Source organism: Phalacrocorax carbo, chromosome 12 (assembly GCF_963921805.1).
Source record: "Phalacrocorax carbo chromosome 12, bPhaCar2.1, whole genome shotgun sequence".
NCBI classification, from domain to species: domain Eukaryota; kingdom Metazoa; phylum Chordata; class Aves; order Suliformes; family Phalacrocoracidae; genus Phalacrocorax; species Phalacrocorax carbo.
The window spans coordinates 765,669-783,100 of record NC_087524.1 but is presented as its reverse complement, the minus strand read 5'-3'; the positions used below and the strand labels follow the sequence as shown (position 1 = coordinate 783,100).

At 47.5% G+C, this 17,432-nt stretch overlaps 1 protein-coding gene across 9 annotated transcripts in view; it reads left to right on the top strand.

Moving 5' to 3' along the window:
• The window catches only part of TLL2 (tolloid like 2), a 106,302-nt gene that overhangs the window by 38,905 nt on the left and 49,965 nt on the right, over positions 1 to 17,432 (top strand). For all 9 annotated transcript variants that reach the window (XM_064463654.1, XM_064463650.1, XM_064463653.1 and 6 more), the window contains one exon: positions 14,975 to 15,052. In XM_064463654.1, the coding sequence (XP_064319724.1) occupies positions 14,975 to 15,052 (78 nt within the window). The remainder of the gene's footprint in view (positions 1 to 14,974; positions 15,053 to 17,432) is intronic.

Below are 17,432 nucleotides of genomic sequence, written 5' to 3'. Positions count from 1 at the left end.
CCGGCAGATCGGAAGACACGGAAGTCTTGGCTGCCCTCGCTGATGCCATGCTGTGGTGGACTTGCTGCTGAGGCACTGACTCTGCGTCCCGCTGCTGCCAAGAATGCTTTTCAAGAACAGTCAAAGCAGGGTTTCTTTGCCTCTGAGCCTGAGAGGTTTTTAGGCTCATGGCTTTGAAGGCCTTGATGAGCCTTTCACACTGCCACAAATCAGCGGCAGGAAGGATTTACAGAGCATCTTTGCTAGCTAGAGTGGGTAATACTTCAGATAACAGTGCAGCTGGGACAGGATATGCTTGGTCCAGGGTTTCTACTGAAATCAGATGTGGGACAGAGGCTGCCGTGAATAGCTGCAGGCTCTGGCAGCAAATCATGCAAGTTATTCTCTGGCAAATGAGGCAGAGAGGAGTTCTGCATTAAACCTTCTTTTAATAAGAGCAGGGAGTTGGTTTGTTGGCACATGCTAGCTCTGCTGTTCTTGAGCGCGCTGTGAAAACAGAGGCAGCTACTCCACTGCTTCACCAGACCTGCGCCAGGCCCACATCTGCAGCAGGCTGCTTTGCTTTCTCGTCTTTCGGGATGCCGGTGGTTTTCTTGTTTCACAGGACTCTCCCTGTTTCAGCACTGGCTCATAGTGTTTTTTTGTAGTATGACAACCCAGGAATCACAGATTTAAATGCATTGTGCATAAACTGCTTTGAGGTATCAAGGCAAACCTCGAGGAGATCTGGAAGGGAGCAGAAGAATGTGCAGTCCTGTGTGAGTGCATGCCTGAAAGCCTGCATGGTACAGGGAGGGTGACTGCAGTGCCTTCCAAGTTACGTAGCAGCTTTTCATTCACATGTGGCGGGGCTGTCAGCCCCTGAAACACCTCTTGCTGGTCACTGGTTGTATTCCTGAGGCAAGGGGTTGATTCGCGTGGGAGCTGGGGTTGCTTGCAGGACAAGTTGCTCTTCTGCTAAGAGCTGTGCTGTTCAGCCTCAGGCTGGAGAATAAGACTTTTCCTCCACTGGAATGCTTAAGGTGCTGGAAGCAGTCACAAGCAGGGCTTCTGCTTCTTCCCATCAGGAGGAGAGGTTGCTCGATCTAGGGGCTGTGGCCAGTAGTAGTGCTGCACATTACTTCCAAGTTGTCTTTGATGCTACTGAGGTGTTTCTGGTGAAATTTAACTTACTGCAAAATGCACTTCCAGAAAAATGCAAGGATTTTGGACCACGACTGGATGAGATTCAAGGGAAGATCTGATTTATGGATTTGAACCAGAGAACGTTAAATTCAGCTGACTTGGCACACGCATGCCAAGCTCAGCTGTTTTTCCTTTGTAACTCGTATTTGGTGCTCCGCTGTAGTGGCACTTGGTTGGATTCAGGGCTGCCTGGGGCCCAACGTTTAATTCATTTAGTCTTAGAGTGTATCTGTGGGTTGTGCTAACTTAATCTGAGCTGCGTTGGTTGTAACTGTCCGGGAGCAATGTAAATAATGATGTATGTGCTGTAACATAACCCACACCTGTGAGCTCTCTACAGGGGTCTGCTCTTCCACTGGGAAATCTTTAGTGAAGGTTGCTTCCTCTTTCGTGGGTCAAGGAACATCTTTGTTCCAAGAGACCTGTCTCAGGGCTCTGTCCATCTGTTTGCATACCTCCTTTCAGTTTTCCACAACATGTGACATGTACCCTAGGGATGTCTCTCCACAGCCCCTGAAGTCTCTTAACAGGAAGAGGAGCCTTAGCCCGCTCTGCGGAAAGGTAGATGTCAAATGCCTGACGCTTGGCCTGATGCTGAGGTTTGTTTAGCTGTGCCAAATGATTCTCCTATGACTAGCCCAAATGTTTACCTTTTTGAGTCCGTTCAGTCGGGTTTTACCAGAGCAGACAACCATGAAATGAATTTCCCGCAGTTCTGTAGTATGCGAAGGCAATGCAGGAGCTCCTCTTTGGAAGAATTGGGTAGGTCCTCTAGGGCGGAGAGCACGCTTGTTTACGCTGCTTTTCTGAGCAACCCCCTTTCCCAGGTCCACGTTTCTGTGCAATAAGCCAGGGATCTCTTTGCAGAAAAGCAGATACTGTGTTCCTTCCTTCCGGCTCAGAGTTCTGCAATCCTATTGCACCTTCTCAGACCTACCTGATTTTCTCCAGCATAAAGATAATTGCCTACAAAGTCCATGGCCTTTGGCTCTTGCTGATGAGCCTTCTAATTCCCCCTGTAGTTAAGGCTGTCCTGCTAGCAAATGCTAATCTTTAGGGTTGATATTATGACTCCAAATGCTTTTCTTTCTTGATGCCTGAGTACCAACTTGAAGTTCTTTTTGGAAAAGGTTGAGAGGGCTTTTTCTCTCTAATTGCTGATCTTGGGGATGCCCTTTTTCTAGTCACAGGAATAGTCTGCCAGTCTGGTGCCTGATGGTAAGAGAGGAGAGAAGAGGTGGTGATCAAGTCAAGGTGCCAAAGCATGGGAGGTTTATATGTGCAAAGAGGACAGATCTCCCTTGCAAGGTTGGAGAAGCAGCCCTGAGTTACCCTGGTCCGTGGCTGTCAGGAGCGGGGAAGTTGGCTTGTCAGGCATGTCTGCCTGTTCTCATCCTGCCACTGCTGCTGGATTTGTCTGGCAGTCGGACAGTGCCTGCGGGGTGATCACACGGGCTTTGCGTCCAGAGCCCTGGGGATGTGCTGCGTGGTGTATGTGCTAGCCCATCCAGTGAGCCGCAGCTCGTTTCACAGGCATGATTCTGCTCTGAGGGCTTTGCATCTTGGACTTCCAGAAGTGCAACACAGGCCAGCTTTGTGCTTTTGGCTGGGCTGTCTAGCCCTTTCTACACTGCTTGCTTCCAGTAAGGAAGAATTCCACTATTTGATCAATGTGGAGGCATGAGAGCGCTGCAGAGCAGCAGCTCCTTTCTTTACTCCTGCCTTTGTACATGTGGGGGATACTTCTGATTTCCTCACTCCACAAGCTGCACATCCAGCTCTCCTGCTATAGAGATCCCCAGTTATCCTCGCGTTGCCCACAGCCCCTTCCCCCTTCCCATAGCACTGTATTCTCCTCCCTCAGGAGGCAGTTTCACCTTGCCCCTGCCTGGAGAGGGTTTGGTGAGTTTGGCAGTTTCTCCCTTCCTATACTCACCAAAAGGAGTTTCTTCTTCTCCTTACTTGCCTCCTCAGACCTCTCGCTTGGGTGATGCCCGTGGAGAGCTGTCTCACACACTGACAAATTATGTCTTACTGCCTTATCCCTGCTTCCCAGTGTGGTTTTTTTTCCTACTTCTGCTGTGTTTTGTGCAGTCCCTATGTGACCTTGAAGTGTGATGTGGGGGGAGAGTCGTCCTTGAGTGCTAGGTGATGTTTGAGTCACCATCAGATGTTAATGGAGGGCTGCCCACTGCCTCCCTAGGCAATGGGGTGCTGCATGGGATGTGCCTGGGTAGCAACAAGAGGTGCTAGAGTCTTTACTCCACCTGTTCCACCAAAAGGTATGCAGTCTCCGATTTCCTTTGGACTAGGGTCTTTCCAGTATGACACATTGCTTCAAAACCAGTTGGGACCAGTGGCGCTTGCAGTGTTCCTTCACACGGTGGGCTGTGGTGTTCCAAACTTGGCCTGTGAAAAGCAGAGAAATGCTTTGCTTGCTGCAAGAGAAGTAGAGTCTACCTCCTCTTTCCCCTTTGCCTTGTGATAGAGGTTCTGCAGGGCAGGGTAAAGAGAGTCCCAAGCAATAGCTGAAAATACCTTATGTGCCTCGCCAGAGCACTAACCTGAATGACACAGTCCTGCTGCTTGCTCTGTGCTCCCTGTGGAGTAAGGTGTATTTTTTCCTCTTGCCTAGGTTCCTGGCGGCAGCTGGTCACATGCACCATAAAGTTTGTTTTGTAAATGCACTGTTCCCTAAAATCAAGTTTTCTGGATGGTGGCCTCCTGCCTGTCAAAATAAGTGGGGTTTTTTCTGCTGTGCAGCCAACATTCAGCCTTACATAGTTTTTCATTTAGTGATTTTATGAGCTCTACAATATTGCTCAAATTAATCCACACAAGCAATAAAGCTTTCTCCATTGTAACAAAAATCCCCAGCTATTTCAAACTCAGCCACTTATTCATTCGTAGTGGAAGCTTTGGTGGTGTTTGTCCTGTGAGTCCAATTCATAGGCTGCTTTCAGAAATCAATTCCGTCACTCTTGTCAAATGCTGCACGTCAGAAATTAATCAGCTTGGATTTTGTTAATGAGCAATTAACTTTCTTTAAGCACCCAAAGATATTTGCAGAAACTATATATGTTGATGCCATGGTCCAAGCTGCTTCCAAGCAGCCTGTTTCTATAGGTCCTTCCTATTCAACGTGGTGCCACCATCAGATTTGGGCATAGCTTGGATTTGGGCAGAGCTGCAGCAGTGTCGCTGCACGGACAGTGCTGAATCCCTGCTGCTCCCTGCTTGGCTTTGCCTGTCTTTGGCTCCCATCCTCTAAGTCCTCTCTTGGGTGCACCTCAAACACCTGGAACTTGGTGCTAGATGGCCTTATTAACCCTTTGTGGAGCTGGGGTGGTCGCTGAGTTGAGCATTTATAACATCTGATTTCTGTTTGCAACTGTCTTGCTCTCGATCGCTCTTAATTAAATTCTCTTTCGCTCTTGTCTACAGCTGGTGTAACACACTGGGAGGCTGTTCCTTTTACTGATGCCAGAAGAGTCTGAATAGTCTTTTGTGTTTAAGTGGAGGTTATTAAATAGCTTTATATTAATTAACTGTGATGCAGGGAACACATGAGCAAATGTACTCGAGGAGATCAGTTTATCCGTATGGAAATTACGTTGGAAGTTAAATCCATTACCCTAATTGTAAAATTCGACAGTGCTTAGCCAATAACTGTGGAATTGCCTAAATCATGCATTTGTTTCGGAGCTGGGAAAATGCCTAATTTCCTTGGATACTTGCTCAAATGAAAAATTGAACCTGCCTCAACTGTGTAGGCTGCCTTATAATTTCCGAGAGTGCTTTAGCAAATTAATTTGGAGGCAGAAACAGTCAGTGAAAGAGGAAGGTCTAAAGCTCTGAGAGCAGTCATTGCAGGATGGTCCCTGTGCAAAGCTGGCTTGGATGCCTTGACCCTCAGGCTCTCTCCTTTCAAGAAGGGATGTTGCTGTGCCCACAAAATAGAAGTTGCTTACCCTGTTTAGTGAAATAGCTGCTAGGTCCAAGAAACAATCGGTAGCCAAAATGGCTTGATGGATAATAGCAAGCAACAAATAAATTAGAAGAAGTTGTAAACTGCTTGCGGTTGATTGTGAACAGAAAGGGGTTACATTTGTCGAAGAAATGTGTTCATTTTGAGCTGCTTGTTCGGGCCTAATTTGGAAGGAAGGCTGGCGTTTGTAGCTACAGTGGACTAAAAAACCTTCGCTGCAGCTCCCCTTTTCAAATGGCAAGGACAAAGTATTTATTCAGCTGTCAAGTGGGGAAAGAAAGCAAATTAGTTTTAGGCTGAAATGCTGGACTGTGCTTGCTGCTGTAGTTCTGAGGCCAGATGGTGACTTGGACGGCCCTGGGGAGCAGGTAACAACTTCCTCCAGGGCAAAGATCAGAGGCAAAAGGAACTACTCGGATTATCTTGCTGTTCCACTTCCTAGAGCGGAGGAGATAGTGTGAGATGTCTGAAGCTGTGCTGGGGAGGGGATTAGCCACTCTTCTTTTTGCAGTTGATGGTGCTGCTGGATCCTGGGGTCAGTTCGTGGCAGTGGGTTTGAGACCTGACTCCCCATTGAACTGCAGCTGTCCCTGGGGTGGATGGGGCACCTGCTCTGCCAGCAGCTCTCAGTGGGCAGCCCACTGCGGTGAGGAAAGCTCCTCTGCCACTTACCCACCCCCAGCTCCCCTGCCGCTTCCTTAATGACTGCAAATGTTTCAGGCACCTGTTTGACCACGGGGCTGGCGGTGGCCTAAGGCAACCCAGCAGTGGCTGCATTTGCCTTGTGCTCCAAAGCTTATGAAGTGCCACTTGCCCTGTTGCCTCATGTCTCAGTTTCCCTGCTGCTGGCAGTCGGTCTGGGGTATCCTTTAAACAAGCTGTGGTGGAGCTGGTAGGTAACGCAGCAGATGGGGTGTCTCGGCTGTATCTACCTAGGGCACTCAGCTGTCTGTTAAACATGGTGCAGCCTCCATGGTGGGTAAGAAGGCACCAAAAATTCTCCAGGAAGCTCCAGGACTAGTAGTGTCTGAATATGTAAGCAGAAAGCAAGCTGGAAGAAAGGTCTCTGTGCTGGCATCACACGCTCTCCGCGGACAGAGTTTTAATTGCATTGAAACATAATTTAGCTTCCAGTGCAGTGCTTTCATTTTGACTTAATTTTTAGCCAGTATAAACAAGGTAGGGGGAAAACAGAAGGATTAAGAAGGCTGAGTGGGAGGAGCAGGTCTGGCCAGGCTGCGGAGAGCCGCGGGCTCTGCCTGGGAGCCCACAGCTGGGGTGGGCACGGGGATGCCACAAGGCAAGGCAGGGAGCTGTGCGTGGCTGTGCCAAAGGGCCCCGAGCAGAGTGAGGCTGAAGCGATTAGACTGTGCAGGTCAGAGAGAAAGGGATGTTGGCAGAGCGGGGCGGGGAGTTGGTACTGCCTGCTAGAAGAGTAATGGGCAAACCCGAGCCAGCACTTAGAGTTTCCTTATCACCTCCAAGTTCGCTATTTTTTTTTCCTTACCTTTCAAAGGAGAGAGAGGGAAGGAGGAGGATTATTGTGAATAGAGAGGAATGTGATGGAGAGGCAGACCCATGTTAGAAATAGATCTTGATCCATCACACTGACGAGAAATCAGGTGCAATGGGGTGGGGGGATAGTTAGTGCTGCACATGACTGCTTTGGTGTGCTAGGAGGGGAGAAGTTGCACACTCTGTGTGGGGACCTGGCCATACAGCAGAGACATGCACTTGGCCAGAGTACTTATGTACTCACTTTAGCTTTTAATTTTCACTTGCCTCAGTTAAAGCACTGTAAGCTAGGGACTTGCAGGACTCGTGCTCACTGGAAGAAATCGGTGATGTGACACAGGTTTTGGTTGTAGGTAACTTTTTTCTTTATTTTCTCTCTCATCTGTCTGTCTTTTTGCCCCAGGGAACGGAGGTTGTTATTATGGCCTGCAGGAAAAGGCCCCTTCCAGTCTTCTCAGTCTTCTCCTTGTCTCCAGAGAGCATCGTTCCCCTTAAGGATTGATGCTCAGTTGAAAGGTTGATGGAGAGGTTGGGTCAGGTTGTGCTATTTCTTGCAATGCCTTCTTTAAAAAGAAGATGCATCACAGTATAAAAGTGATGCCGCCACTTCCAGAACAGCAGGGGCTGCCCAGGGAAACCAGAGTGTGTGTTGGGGAACGGTGCTACCTACGTTCTGCTCTGCCTGCGGGCTGCTCCAAACACGGATGGCCAGCATGAGCTCGGTGCCTCAAGTGCTTTGTGGCTCATGTTCACGGCAGCCCTGCATTTGCTTAGCTGTGTTCACCTTCCTCTTCTCGTGAACTTCCCTGGGAGGCCAGTGTCCTCGCCCTGCACAGCATTCACGGAGCTGATGTGGAGATGACACATCTGCTTGTCGAGCCTCTGGGCCCTGGGACTCTCCTGAGTTATTGCAGCTAGTCAGCTTACTCTGAATATGAAAAACAGATTCCTGCAGGGAGTTTGGGGTTCAGAATTCTTCTTTTTAATTTATTTTTCTTTAAGTAAATTGAGGGAACTTCAGCCATTCCACTGACAGGAAATGCTGAAGGATCTATCTCAAATAATTTGCTCAGATCTCCAGGGCCTGGGGGTTTATGAAAGGTTTTTGCTATAGACTCTCCACCAGCTCTGGGAAACATCTGTTCCATATTCTGAATGCGTTTTCCCAGCAGAGCTTGTTTTAATAAAATCATCACTTTCTCTGTGGTTAGAAAATCCAGTGCAATAAAGTGTTTTCTGTACACTAAAAAGTTTTTGACCACTGGTTAATAGGGAAGTTAAAAAGCAGCATGTAACATCAAGTTTGACTTAACCTGTTCTTCCGGAAGCTTCTCTGATGGTCATAATGTGACAGTTCACCAGAACTGAAGCTCTGAACAGTGACAAGTGTTTCATGTGACCTACACTTCTTGGTTTTGTTGATGCTTCACTGTAGCCTCTGTTTGAAATCCAGTCTCTAAGCTGTGGCATGTGACTAGCATATATATTGGATGAGACTATGAAAGTCAGGTGTTTTAAGGCATAGGCAGGGGAGGTGAAATTGTTGATTATTTTTAAAATGTATTTTGTGATGCTTTTTTCCTCTGGTTGTGTCCCAGCTCTGAAATGGCCTTTCCTCCATAGTAAGACATATTGGGAAAAGTCTTGCTGAGGGTAGATCCACCTGAGACCAGATAATTATGTGTATAGTCAAGTTATTCTCTGCTAAATCAGAAAAATAGAAGAACCTGGCAAAGTCCTTAGTGCTCACTGGGGACTCCTTTGTCCTCAGCAGAGGTGATGAACTTCTTGGTAGCTACCTTCCGAGTTCAGCTATGGAGCCCTTCCCATGTGTGGATGGCAACTAGGGAAGGAAGAGGACATCCAGTGAACGTGGAGAGGGTCTCCATTGGTCTGGAGAGGAAAAATTATCCTGGCTTGGAACTGCTCTGGAGGTGGGAGGTTTTGATTTTAATGGGAACTTTTCCACTTTGGTAAATAGGAAGATGTTGCAAGGTTCATCCCAGGCAGCTTCCCGTGTAGGAACGTTTTGGATTCTCAAACTGCAATTTTTCAGACGCCTACAATTCCTACTGGCAGTAGTTGGGTTTTAGACTGAAATTCTAGACAGGCGTCACCTGAAAATGAAGCTATCTCGGGACAGACTTTGCTTTCAAGTGGGTAACTCATCTGGCCCCAGAGTAGTGTTTTCAGATAAAAGCTAGAGACAGGTGGTGTTGAAATGTTTTAGAAGTCAGCTGCGGCTTTGAGGTCTTAGAGGGACTCAGTAAGGAGTGTGATGGGTATTTCTAGGCCCACTACATGCATCCTGATGGCTGCTTAGTTGCTTTACCTAGCTTTCCTCTCCTTTTTTTTAGGCAAGAAGCCCCTCATGGTTTGGAATCGGGGGAAGCAAGCACAGAAGCTTTATTTAGTAAGGGATCTGATTGCCCCCTCTTTGGTGGTTCAGTCTACCTGTGCTTTAAAAGAAAAAAAGGCAGAACATGCACAGCAACACATACCTTCAACTCTAAGTTGCATCTTATAGAAGACAAATTTTCATGTCCAATATATTACTCCTAATCCCATCTGCTCTTGTGGGAAGTATGTGTACTGAGTGGAGTCTGCTTCCTGCTCTTTCCTCAGGTTGCACATCTTTTATCCTGTGCTAGGGGTACAAGGGAGGTACACACAGTATAGTTTTGATGGCATGCTACGTGCACTCTCTTTCTCTTGATGTGTAGTCTTTTAGTTTGGTTCCAGCTGAACAACTTGGACTTCTTTCTTTTAACAAAATTGGATTTTCATTTTCCCACTCTTGAGGAGTGGGAGAAACTACTTTCCTTCCAATGATGCCACAGCCTGCTGCTTTCTGCTTCACTGGACCCTTACCTACCACCTCAGGCTGACTCTCTAGTTCCTGCAAACAATTTAGGTACCTGTTCTTCAGCCAGGGTTGCAAGCATGGTGGATTTATCTAAGATTTATGGTGCATTTAAACTACTGGACGTTCCTTTCAGTCAGCCAAGCTCCCTTGGCAGTGCTGGTCTGTGGGAAACAGAAAAACAAGTTGTACAAGTGCGCTGTAGGTAGAAGATGAAATATTCCCAGCCTGGGCAGAGAATCTCTTGTGTGTTCCCTGTCAGGTCGTGCACAGAAACTTAAGTTACCTAGTTAGGGAGTCCGGCAGTGTTCTGTTGGGGTTGTAGCTGTTAAGCAGGACAAATTGTTAGGAAGGACTGAATCACAAAAATGTGGGAGTTAAAAGAGCTTAGGAGCTATAGTACAGCTCCCTGCACAGAGACATGATCTAACAAATTCTGTATCATCCCTGCTTGTGGGAGAAGCAGACAAAGCTTAAACAGTCAGGCTGGAGAAAGGTGATGGTTGATCTGGCACAGCAGTAGGTGGGAAGTACTGAGGATGAAAGTGATCTTGGAGGGCTCGTTAACTGCTGGATATATATTTTAAAGAGTCAATCCTGTTTTGCTCATCTCATTACAGGTTACTGTAAACAGTAGACCAAGCCTGCCTTTTTATTACTGTATAGGCTTTCCATGGAGGATTGTGTCAAACCAAAAATCTCCATTCTCCTCTTCAGTGTTTCTAATGATAACAGGCTTCAGTACCTGCGTGGGCATTTCATGCTCTGGAGCAGTAGCACTGGAATCAGCTCTGCTCTCGGAGGTGACAGAATAGTCTAACAGGGAGGTACAACTTCAGGAACGTGTTGAGGGGGCAACAGTACCTGCACATTGCCTGCAACCTGTGTGCAGCTGCTTCCAGGTGCAAGGCGCGTTTCTTGGCTTCCTTATTTATTGCTTATGGCATGTCAGTTACTTATCTTTGTTTTGCTAGGACCGTGCATTAGCCTTCTCTTGGGAAGAAACAGAAGAGAGAACCAAATGTCTGCCAAGTCACTTCAGTCTTTGGGATTTGTTTAGGTGTCATAAGGATAGGAAATGTCTAAAAGCTCAAGTGAATCGGAACAGGATGTTCCAAAATTCTCATGTATGATTCAAAAACACCCTTGCGGGAGAGAAGGGTATGGGTGCTCCCTGTCTGTACCAGTGAGGTTGGTAGTGTTTGAAAATATCCAGTATATCTGCATACCCATATCTGGCCTTTGTGTAGTGCTCTCCCTTTTCATCGGCTACAATGAGACAAAATATGCAAAGATGTTGTAGATTTCATTAGTCACACTAGTTATTCAAACATCTCCTTTGCATAAGAAACCAAGGCTTGCACTGATCTCTGGGAAAGAATGTGCTCACAGCTTGGAAAAGCAGTCTGCGCAAAGGACACTGCAGCACAGCAGAGGTCAGCAGCTCGGGTGCAGGAGAGGGGGCCCGGCGGTAGGGTTTGGTGCCATCATTTGCAATTCAATCCCATACAGTTCCCTCTTAGGGGAACAATTCACTAAATGCAGAGTTGTTCTTTTTTCCTAATTCACCATATAATTCACCTCCCAAATTCAATTAAGAAGCAATCTGTTTGTGACTGGAAGCAAGCTGCATTTATTTAGAAATACAAAATTATCCTTTGCTTCAGCAAAGACCACATGCCTTAATAATTCTGGTGGTGAATGGCTGGTTGGGGTTTCCTTGAAATGGAATGAGATAATGTGTGAAGAATAGCATGCTTGGGGGGTGTGGGTGTGAGAAGTCCTGGGGATGTAAAATTTAACTGAGAAGAGGAACTTTTGTTGAGCTTGGGCTTAAGGAAGTGATGAGGACCGGGCATGAAAGAAAACAAAGGGAAATCTTAGGATGGGACACTGAGGCTGGAAAAGAGCGATAGAGTTCAGAGCAATCCATCTTGTTGAATCAGGCTTGTTCCTGTTCACACATCCAGTCGCTTTTGTCCGGTCAAGCTCAGTTAAATTATGGCACTTCCTTTAGAAGACAATCCCCTGATTTAGTACGTCTCTTGGACCAGGAAGCTTTAACCTATATTCAGCTGAGCATCTGAGTATTTTACTTTCCTGTGTTTCATTTTATTGCTGTCTTTTGTCATCCCTTTCCTGATATTCTGATTAGTTATAGCAGTATAATGTCAGAGAGATAGAATTTGATACCATCCTCTCAGCCCTCCTCCAAGGTGTCAGAGATTTACCTTTTCCCCTGTCCTTGTCCCCTCGGAGGGGCTGGGGAAGGGTTTGCAAGAAGCCAGCTCCAGAGCAAAGGGTTCTCCAGCTGGCAAAGCAAGACTGGTTCAGGGGCTGGAAGATGTCCAGCCCTTGAAAGTGGGACGTCTCTCTTGAAGTGTCCACACGGCATGCAGCGGTGCTAGATGACTAACAGTATCTCCCTTTCTGCATATGGTGGTTGATCATGCTATTCCTTCGTTACCTTGCCACCGAGACTGTAGAAACTTGCTCTTGCTGATACCTCTGCAGAGATCAGCTCATTCAGCCTCCCTTCTGCTCACAGGGGAACCATGATAACAAGATGGGGAAGGAGGGAGGGGGACAACAGTGGCAGTATCAGCACCCCCTTCCTAAGGCTATGAATGTAGTCCCAAAGCACGTTTTATTTACCTGTTACGCATCTTGCTGTCTCACGTGTTGTGCTTTCTCACCCTAGGCCTTGTTCTCCCTCCTACTACAGTCGCCTTGGAGAGCTTTCCTGCCAAAGAGATGCTGGGTTGGTTTTCCATGTTGAAAAACTGTGACTGTTCAGTTGCTTGCTGCCTAGATTTCTATACTCCATATAGTTGCTCTCTGGCTTCTGTTGTATCACCAAGTTGGACCTTGCAAAATGGAAAGCCCAGGAAACCTGGAAGATAGATGTCTATAGAAAGAAGACTCTTGTTCTTCTCTCTTCCCCCTCCCCCATATTCCAACCATTTTTCTGTCCCTTTCACTGCATTTTTCTTCTACTGTCCCTGTCCTGAAGGTCATCTTGCTGCTGGATGATCTCCTAGTGCTCCCTCTCTCCCCAAACTCAGCAGCTACTGGTGCTACATAGAACTGAAATCTCAAGACTGTATGATTGTTTGTCAACCTGCATTTAAGAGGTGCCCAAAACTTGAAAACTATCCCAGGAACTTTAAATGCTTCCTGGAAGATTGAATTTGGCATGTAGCGAGAGGCTGGAGCAGGTATGCTGAAACAGTGTGAAATGTCCCAAGCCCCTTCCTTGTAGAATTCTGGTTTAAAGATTTGCACCTATTGAAATGTCCAGATGCTGATTTTTAGAAATTCATATGTATTATTTTTGCACATGGGCAAGAGACAGCTAAACAAGCCTTGACAGGTACAGTTTGGTGCACCTCACATCGGAGATTCCATCCTTTCCCCCCCACCCCCTTGGTGGGACAATCAGCAGATCCATGGGTAGGTTTTATGGTAGGGTGCAAAATCATTAAGCACTCTGAACTTTTTATTCATTTAGACATTTTTAAGAAACTGCAAAATACCACAGAAAACCAATATTGTGAAAATACCTCTGCTGCTTTACCCATTTTGAAATATTTAGCCTCTCTGAGTTTTGGGGTGGTTTGTTGTTGTGTGGTTTGGTTTTGGTTGGTTGGGGTTTGTTTTTTTTTTTCTTTGCTGGCTAGTATTGGGGGAGTTAGTTTAGAAACAGGTGTTTCAGGAGAAGTTGAAGATGATGGTGGAAGAAAGATTAGAAAATATTTTGTGAACAGAAAAATATAGTTACGGAATTGAGACAGAAGATGTGTGATTGCGGGTCTTTCCAGTGCTCTAAAAACTGCTTTGATTAAAGGAGTTATCCATTAGCTGCCTGTGAGCATTCAGAACTTCACTGTGTCTAGCACGCTGCTAGTCCATTAGCCTAGTGAATTTGAAGTGCACCTCAGTCCTCCTGTGTTACCTGTGGTGATCCTCTCTTACGTGCCGCTCATTGTAGGTACCAGGGTGGACATAAGGGTGCTTATAGGAATCAGACTTTAGTGGTAACATTCTGTGAAGGGGGGAGATCTCAACTTGCTTCCTGCAGCACAGGTGAGTTTGCACAGTTGGTATTTTCCTTTATAGTGAGCAGAACTAGCCTGAAATCCTCTGAAACAGAAGTGTGACCAAGTTATTGTTTGTTTTAAATCAGTTTCTGGCAGCCAGTGACATTTTAAATCTTTTTCTGTGGCAGAATGCATCTAGTATTGAGCTAAGATCCTACTTCTATGTCATACATCAGAAAAACAACAAAAAAAAAATAAATACTGGGATATTGCTAAATATCATGGTACCTTAATGCTCAAAAGGCAAGTAGGGGCTGCAGAGAGGGGGTTTTATCTCCATTCCCTAGCAGTGTGACTTTTCTGGGGAGCTAGGATCTTTCCCTGGTAGAGGTATTCTGGATGCACTGAGCCTCCTCAACCCTCTTGGCATGCCCGACAGCCTAACCAGGTGGGGTGGCTTCTGCGGCCCCCGCGCCCTGCTGCCAGCAGTGCTCTGCTGTAGCACGCCGCTGGGGAGAGGAACCGGCAGGGCTGTCCGGAGGGAAGGAGAGGCGTAGGCACGGTGCTGGTACGAAGACACCATGGAACTGCTGTGGTTTCTGTGCCCAATGGCTGTGACATCAAGCAGTCAAATCCTTCCCCCAGCATGTTGGGGTCTTCCGTGTCAGGGGAACGTCAGGAGCCAGTGTTCCATGGAGGAAATAGGAAAGCCAGGCAGGAAGGCAGAGTGGGACCAACCAGCTTTGTTTCAGTGCCTGAGCTGAAGAGAACCACCTCTGTGGCCAAGCTGGAGACCTCATGTGACCGGCATGGTCTTCTGAAAGGGAGGGGTACCTGATGCTGGATGAGGCACGAGAAATACCCAGGAGCTAATATCACACCGTTCTTCCTGCTTTGGTAGCCAGTGGGTATTAGCGTCACAGAGAAGGACTTTTATTTTTCAGGTGAGGCTGAATTCAGGTCAGACGTGTAAGAGCTGATAGAGCTTATTGGTCTGAATGTAGATCGTTCTTTGCCTTCACGGTGTACCTTTCTTAATTTGAGATTTAATGGTGGTACTTACAAGGAGGATGGTAGCTCCTATTCTCAGTAAATCTCTGTGGAACTGGCCTCTGTAGAAGAGACTTTCTGCCTCTTCAGTATATGGAGAAACTAAGGCACAGGATGGTAGTGACCTGCAAGGTGTCACTGTAGGCTAGGAACAAATCCAGGAAAAGAGCCCAGCTTTATCAGACTCTTACTCCTTTTCCCTTGTATAGGGAAGGCAGCCAGTTTCTGTGGCTGCAGACCCACAAAGGGCATCACTGACAGCTGATGTCCTTCCCACGTCAGAGCTCTGTCAGCCCATTCACGAGATGCGTCTCTGTTCTTTTTCCTTTGCAGGAGGCCTGGAAGAACAGTCCCTTGTGTCAAGCGAGAATGCCACTTCAACCAATCACAGTAACCAAGCAGTTAAAAAAGGTAAGGTGGTACCCCACCCAGACCTTTGGGTATCTTTTATTTACTCTTTTATCCCCTGTAAAACCACGTTTTGTCCTGTGTACGTGCGTGTGCCTCCGTGCCTAGTATAGCAGCCTTGCCCAGGCTGTTGGTGGACTCTCTGCAAGGGTGGGTTTGCCTTGTGCAGTGTGGTGGGTTGACCATGGCCAGCAGCCAAGCACCCACTCAGCTGCTCAGTCACTGTCCCTCTCATCAAGCAGGGTAGGTGAGAGAGCAGGAAGAGCAAAAGGGAGAAAACTCATTGGTTGAGATAAAGACAGTTTAATAACTGAAGGAAAGAGGAAAAAGAAAACCAAAACCAAGTGATATAAAGGCAATTGCTCACCCCCATCTACAAGCAGACTGATGGCCAGCCGGTTTCTGAGCAATGGCTACCTTAGAAGACAAAAATCTCAGTTTTTAATTGCTGAGCACGATGATATACGTGTATGGGATATCCATTTGGCCAGTTTGGGTCAGCTGTCCTAGCTGCATCTTCTCCCAGCTTCTTGCCTATCCCATGTTTACTTGCCTGGGGAGTGGAGAGGGCCCAGCAGAGTAAGAAAAAGCAAGCCTTCACATTGTTCAGCAATAGCCTGAACATTGGTGTGATATCAAGTGTTTTAGCCACAAATTCAAAATACAGTGCTTTACGGGCTGCTGTGAGGAAAGTTAACTCCATCCTAGCCAGACCTGATGCACACAGGTAGCCATGACTGTCACCATTTCAGCAAAACCATTTTGCTCCAAGGCAGAGGGTGTAATGCTAGCTGGCTGCTCCTTGCTATAGGGATGTTTCAGCTAAACCAGTTTAAGCTTCTGTTCCCCTGAAGCAGGGCTATCACCCAGGCCAAGTTTTGCAGTTGGCTTCTCCCACTCACGTAGGTAAGGTGTTACAGGATCGGTCCAGACCTCTGCTCTTTGGGCATGTCTACAGGGTTGCCCTGCTCTGTACAAGATGATTGCAAGGCATTGTGTGCAGGAGGGACTACTGTCTCCCCCTTAAAAACAGAGGCTCCGAGGCAGAAAGACCACACAGCAGGTCAGTCCATGGGTGGATGTTCGCACTCATGGCCGCCTTGTTCGTAGCCTAATGCTGTATTCCCTCGTTGGAGCTGCTCATGTCTCCTGAGATGCTGACAGGCCTGAGGCAATGGAGCAGTGGGCAACAGCACTGGAAGGAGGTGCTTCTGCTTGCAAAGCTATGTTGGTGCTTCTGTCAGCCTATTTCCACTTAGAGATGGGCTGATTGGCATAAAGCTGGGCTGTCTCTGCTGGCCAGATGAGGCTGGGAGACCCCTGAGTGAGATTCAGAGAGCAGCAGGGGCTGTTCCGTGGCACACTGCAGGTGCAGAGTGCTTCCCGGGCTGTGGGCAGTGTAAGGAGTCTCCCACCCACAGCTGGTCTATGGAAACTTTTGAGGGAGGCGGGGATTTTATAAAGGATCTTGGTTGTCCCAGGCTTAGCAATCATACTAGTCCTTAAGAGGGGTTGTGTCTGGGTAGACTAAGCACTAGAAAGGCCACATGACTTTGTCTTTCAGTGAAGAAACCCTCTCCATACATGCAGCTTGGCAGTGGCTGTAAGCAGTGCTGCTTCAGGCTTGCTGTCCAGATCTCTTCTGTCCCCTGGTGATATGGCATCTGCTGCCCGCTTTCCCCAGGTCCCTGCTAGGAGGGTGTGTCAAGCCTTTTCAAGGACTCACTATAAACTTAAGTTGTTAAAGGCATAAAATATTAGCAAGGACTAGGACCAGTCAAGAGCTGTTGCAGGACTGGTGCAGAGATTTTGCCCAAGAAGGTGTGTTGCTGGTGAGGAATGGAAGCATTGGTGGCATGGAAGCATGGACCCAGGGTCCTCTGTGCAGAGCTCCTTCTGCACCAGGCGCAGGAGAACATGGGACAGATGATTCCTCACTTAGTTTTGCTGGCAGGAGCTCTCTGTGTGCAAATTCACAGAGATTTTGGGAAGCCCCAGGAGCAATTTGTGACAGGAAGACAGGTATCCAGAAGCTTACTTGTGTTTCAGGACCTTCTCCTTCCACCTGTGGCCCTTGTAATGCCCCAGCAGTACCTCTGTGGAATAGGTGTATGCAAAGAAGGGGAGGGCAGCTCTTATTGGATTGCGGGAACCCCCAACCTCAGAGCATCTGCCTTCCAGGTCCATCAGCTGGTTTGGGGATGGGGCAGCTTCTGAAATGCCAGGTGCAGCTGGCAGGCTGGGAAAATGTTCAGGAGGAAGAGGAACAAAAGGCACATTCCCGTCTTTGTCGGCAGCTCAAACCAAGACCCCTGGCGGGAAGGCCTGGACCTGCTGAAGTGGGAGGGAGGGTTTGAAGTTCATTCCTTCCATTCCCCTGCAC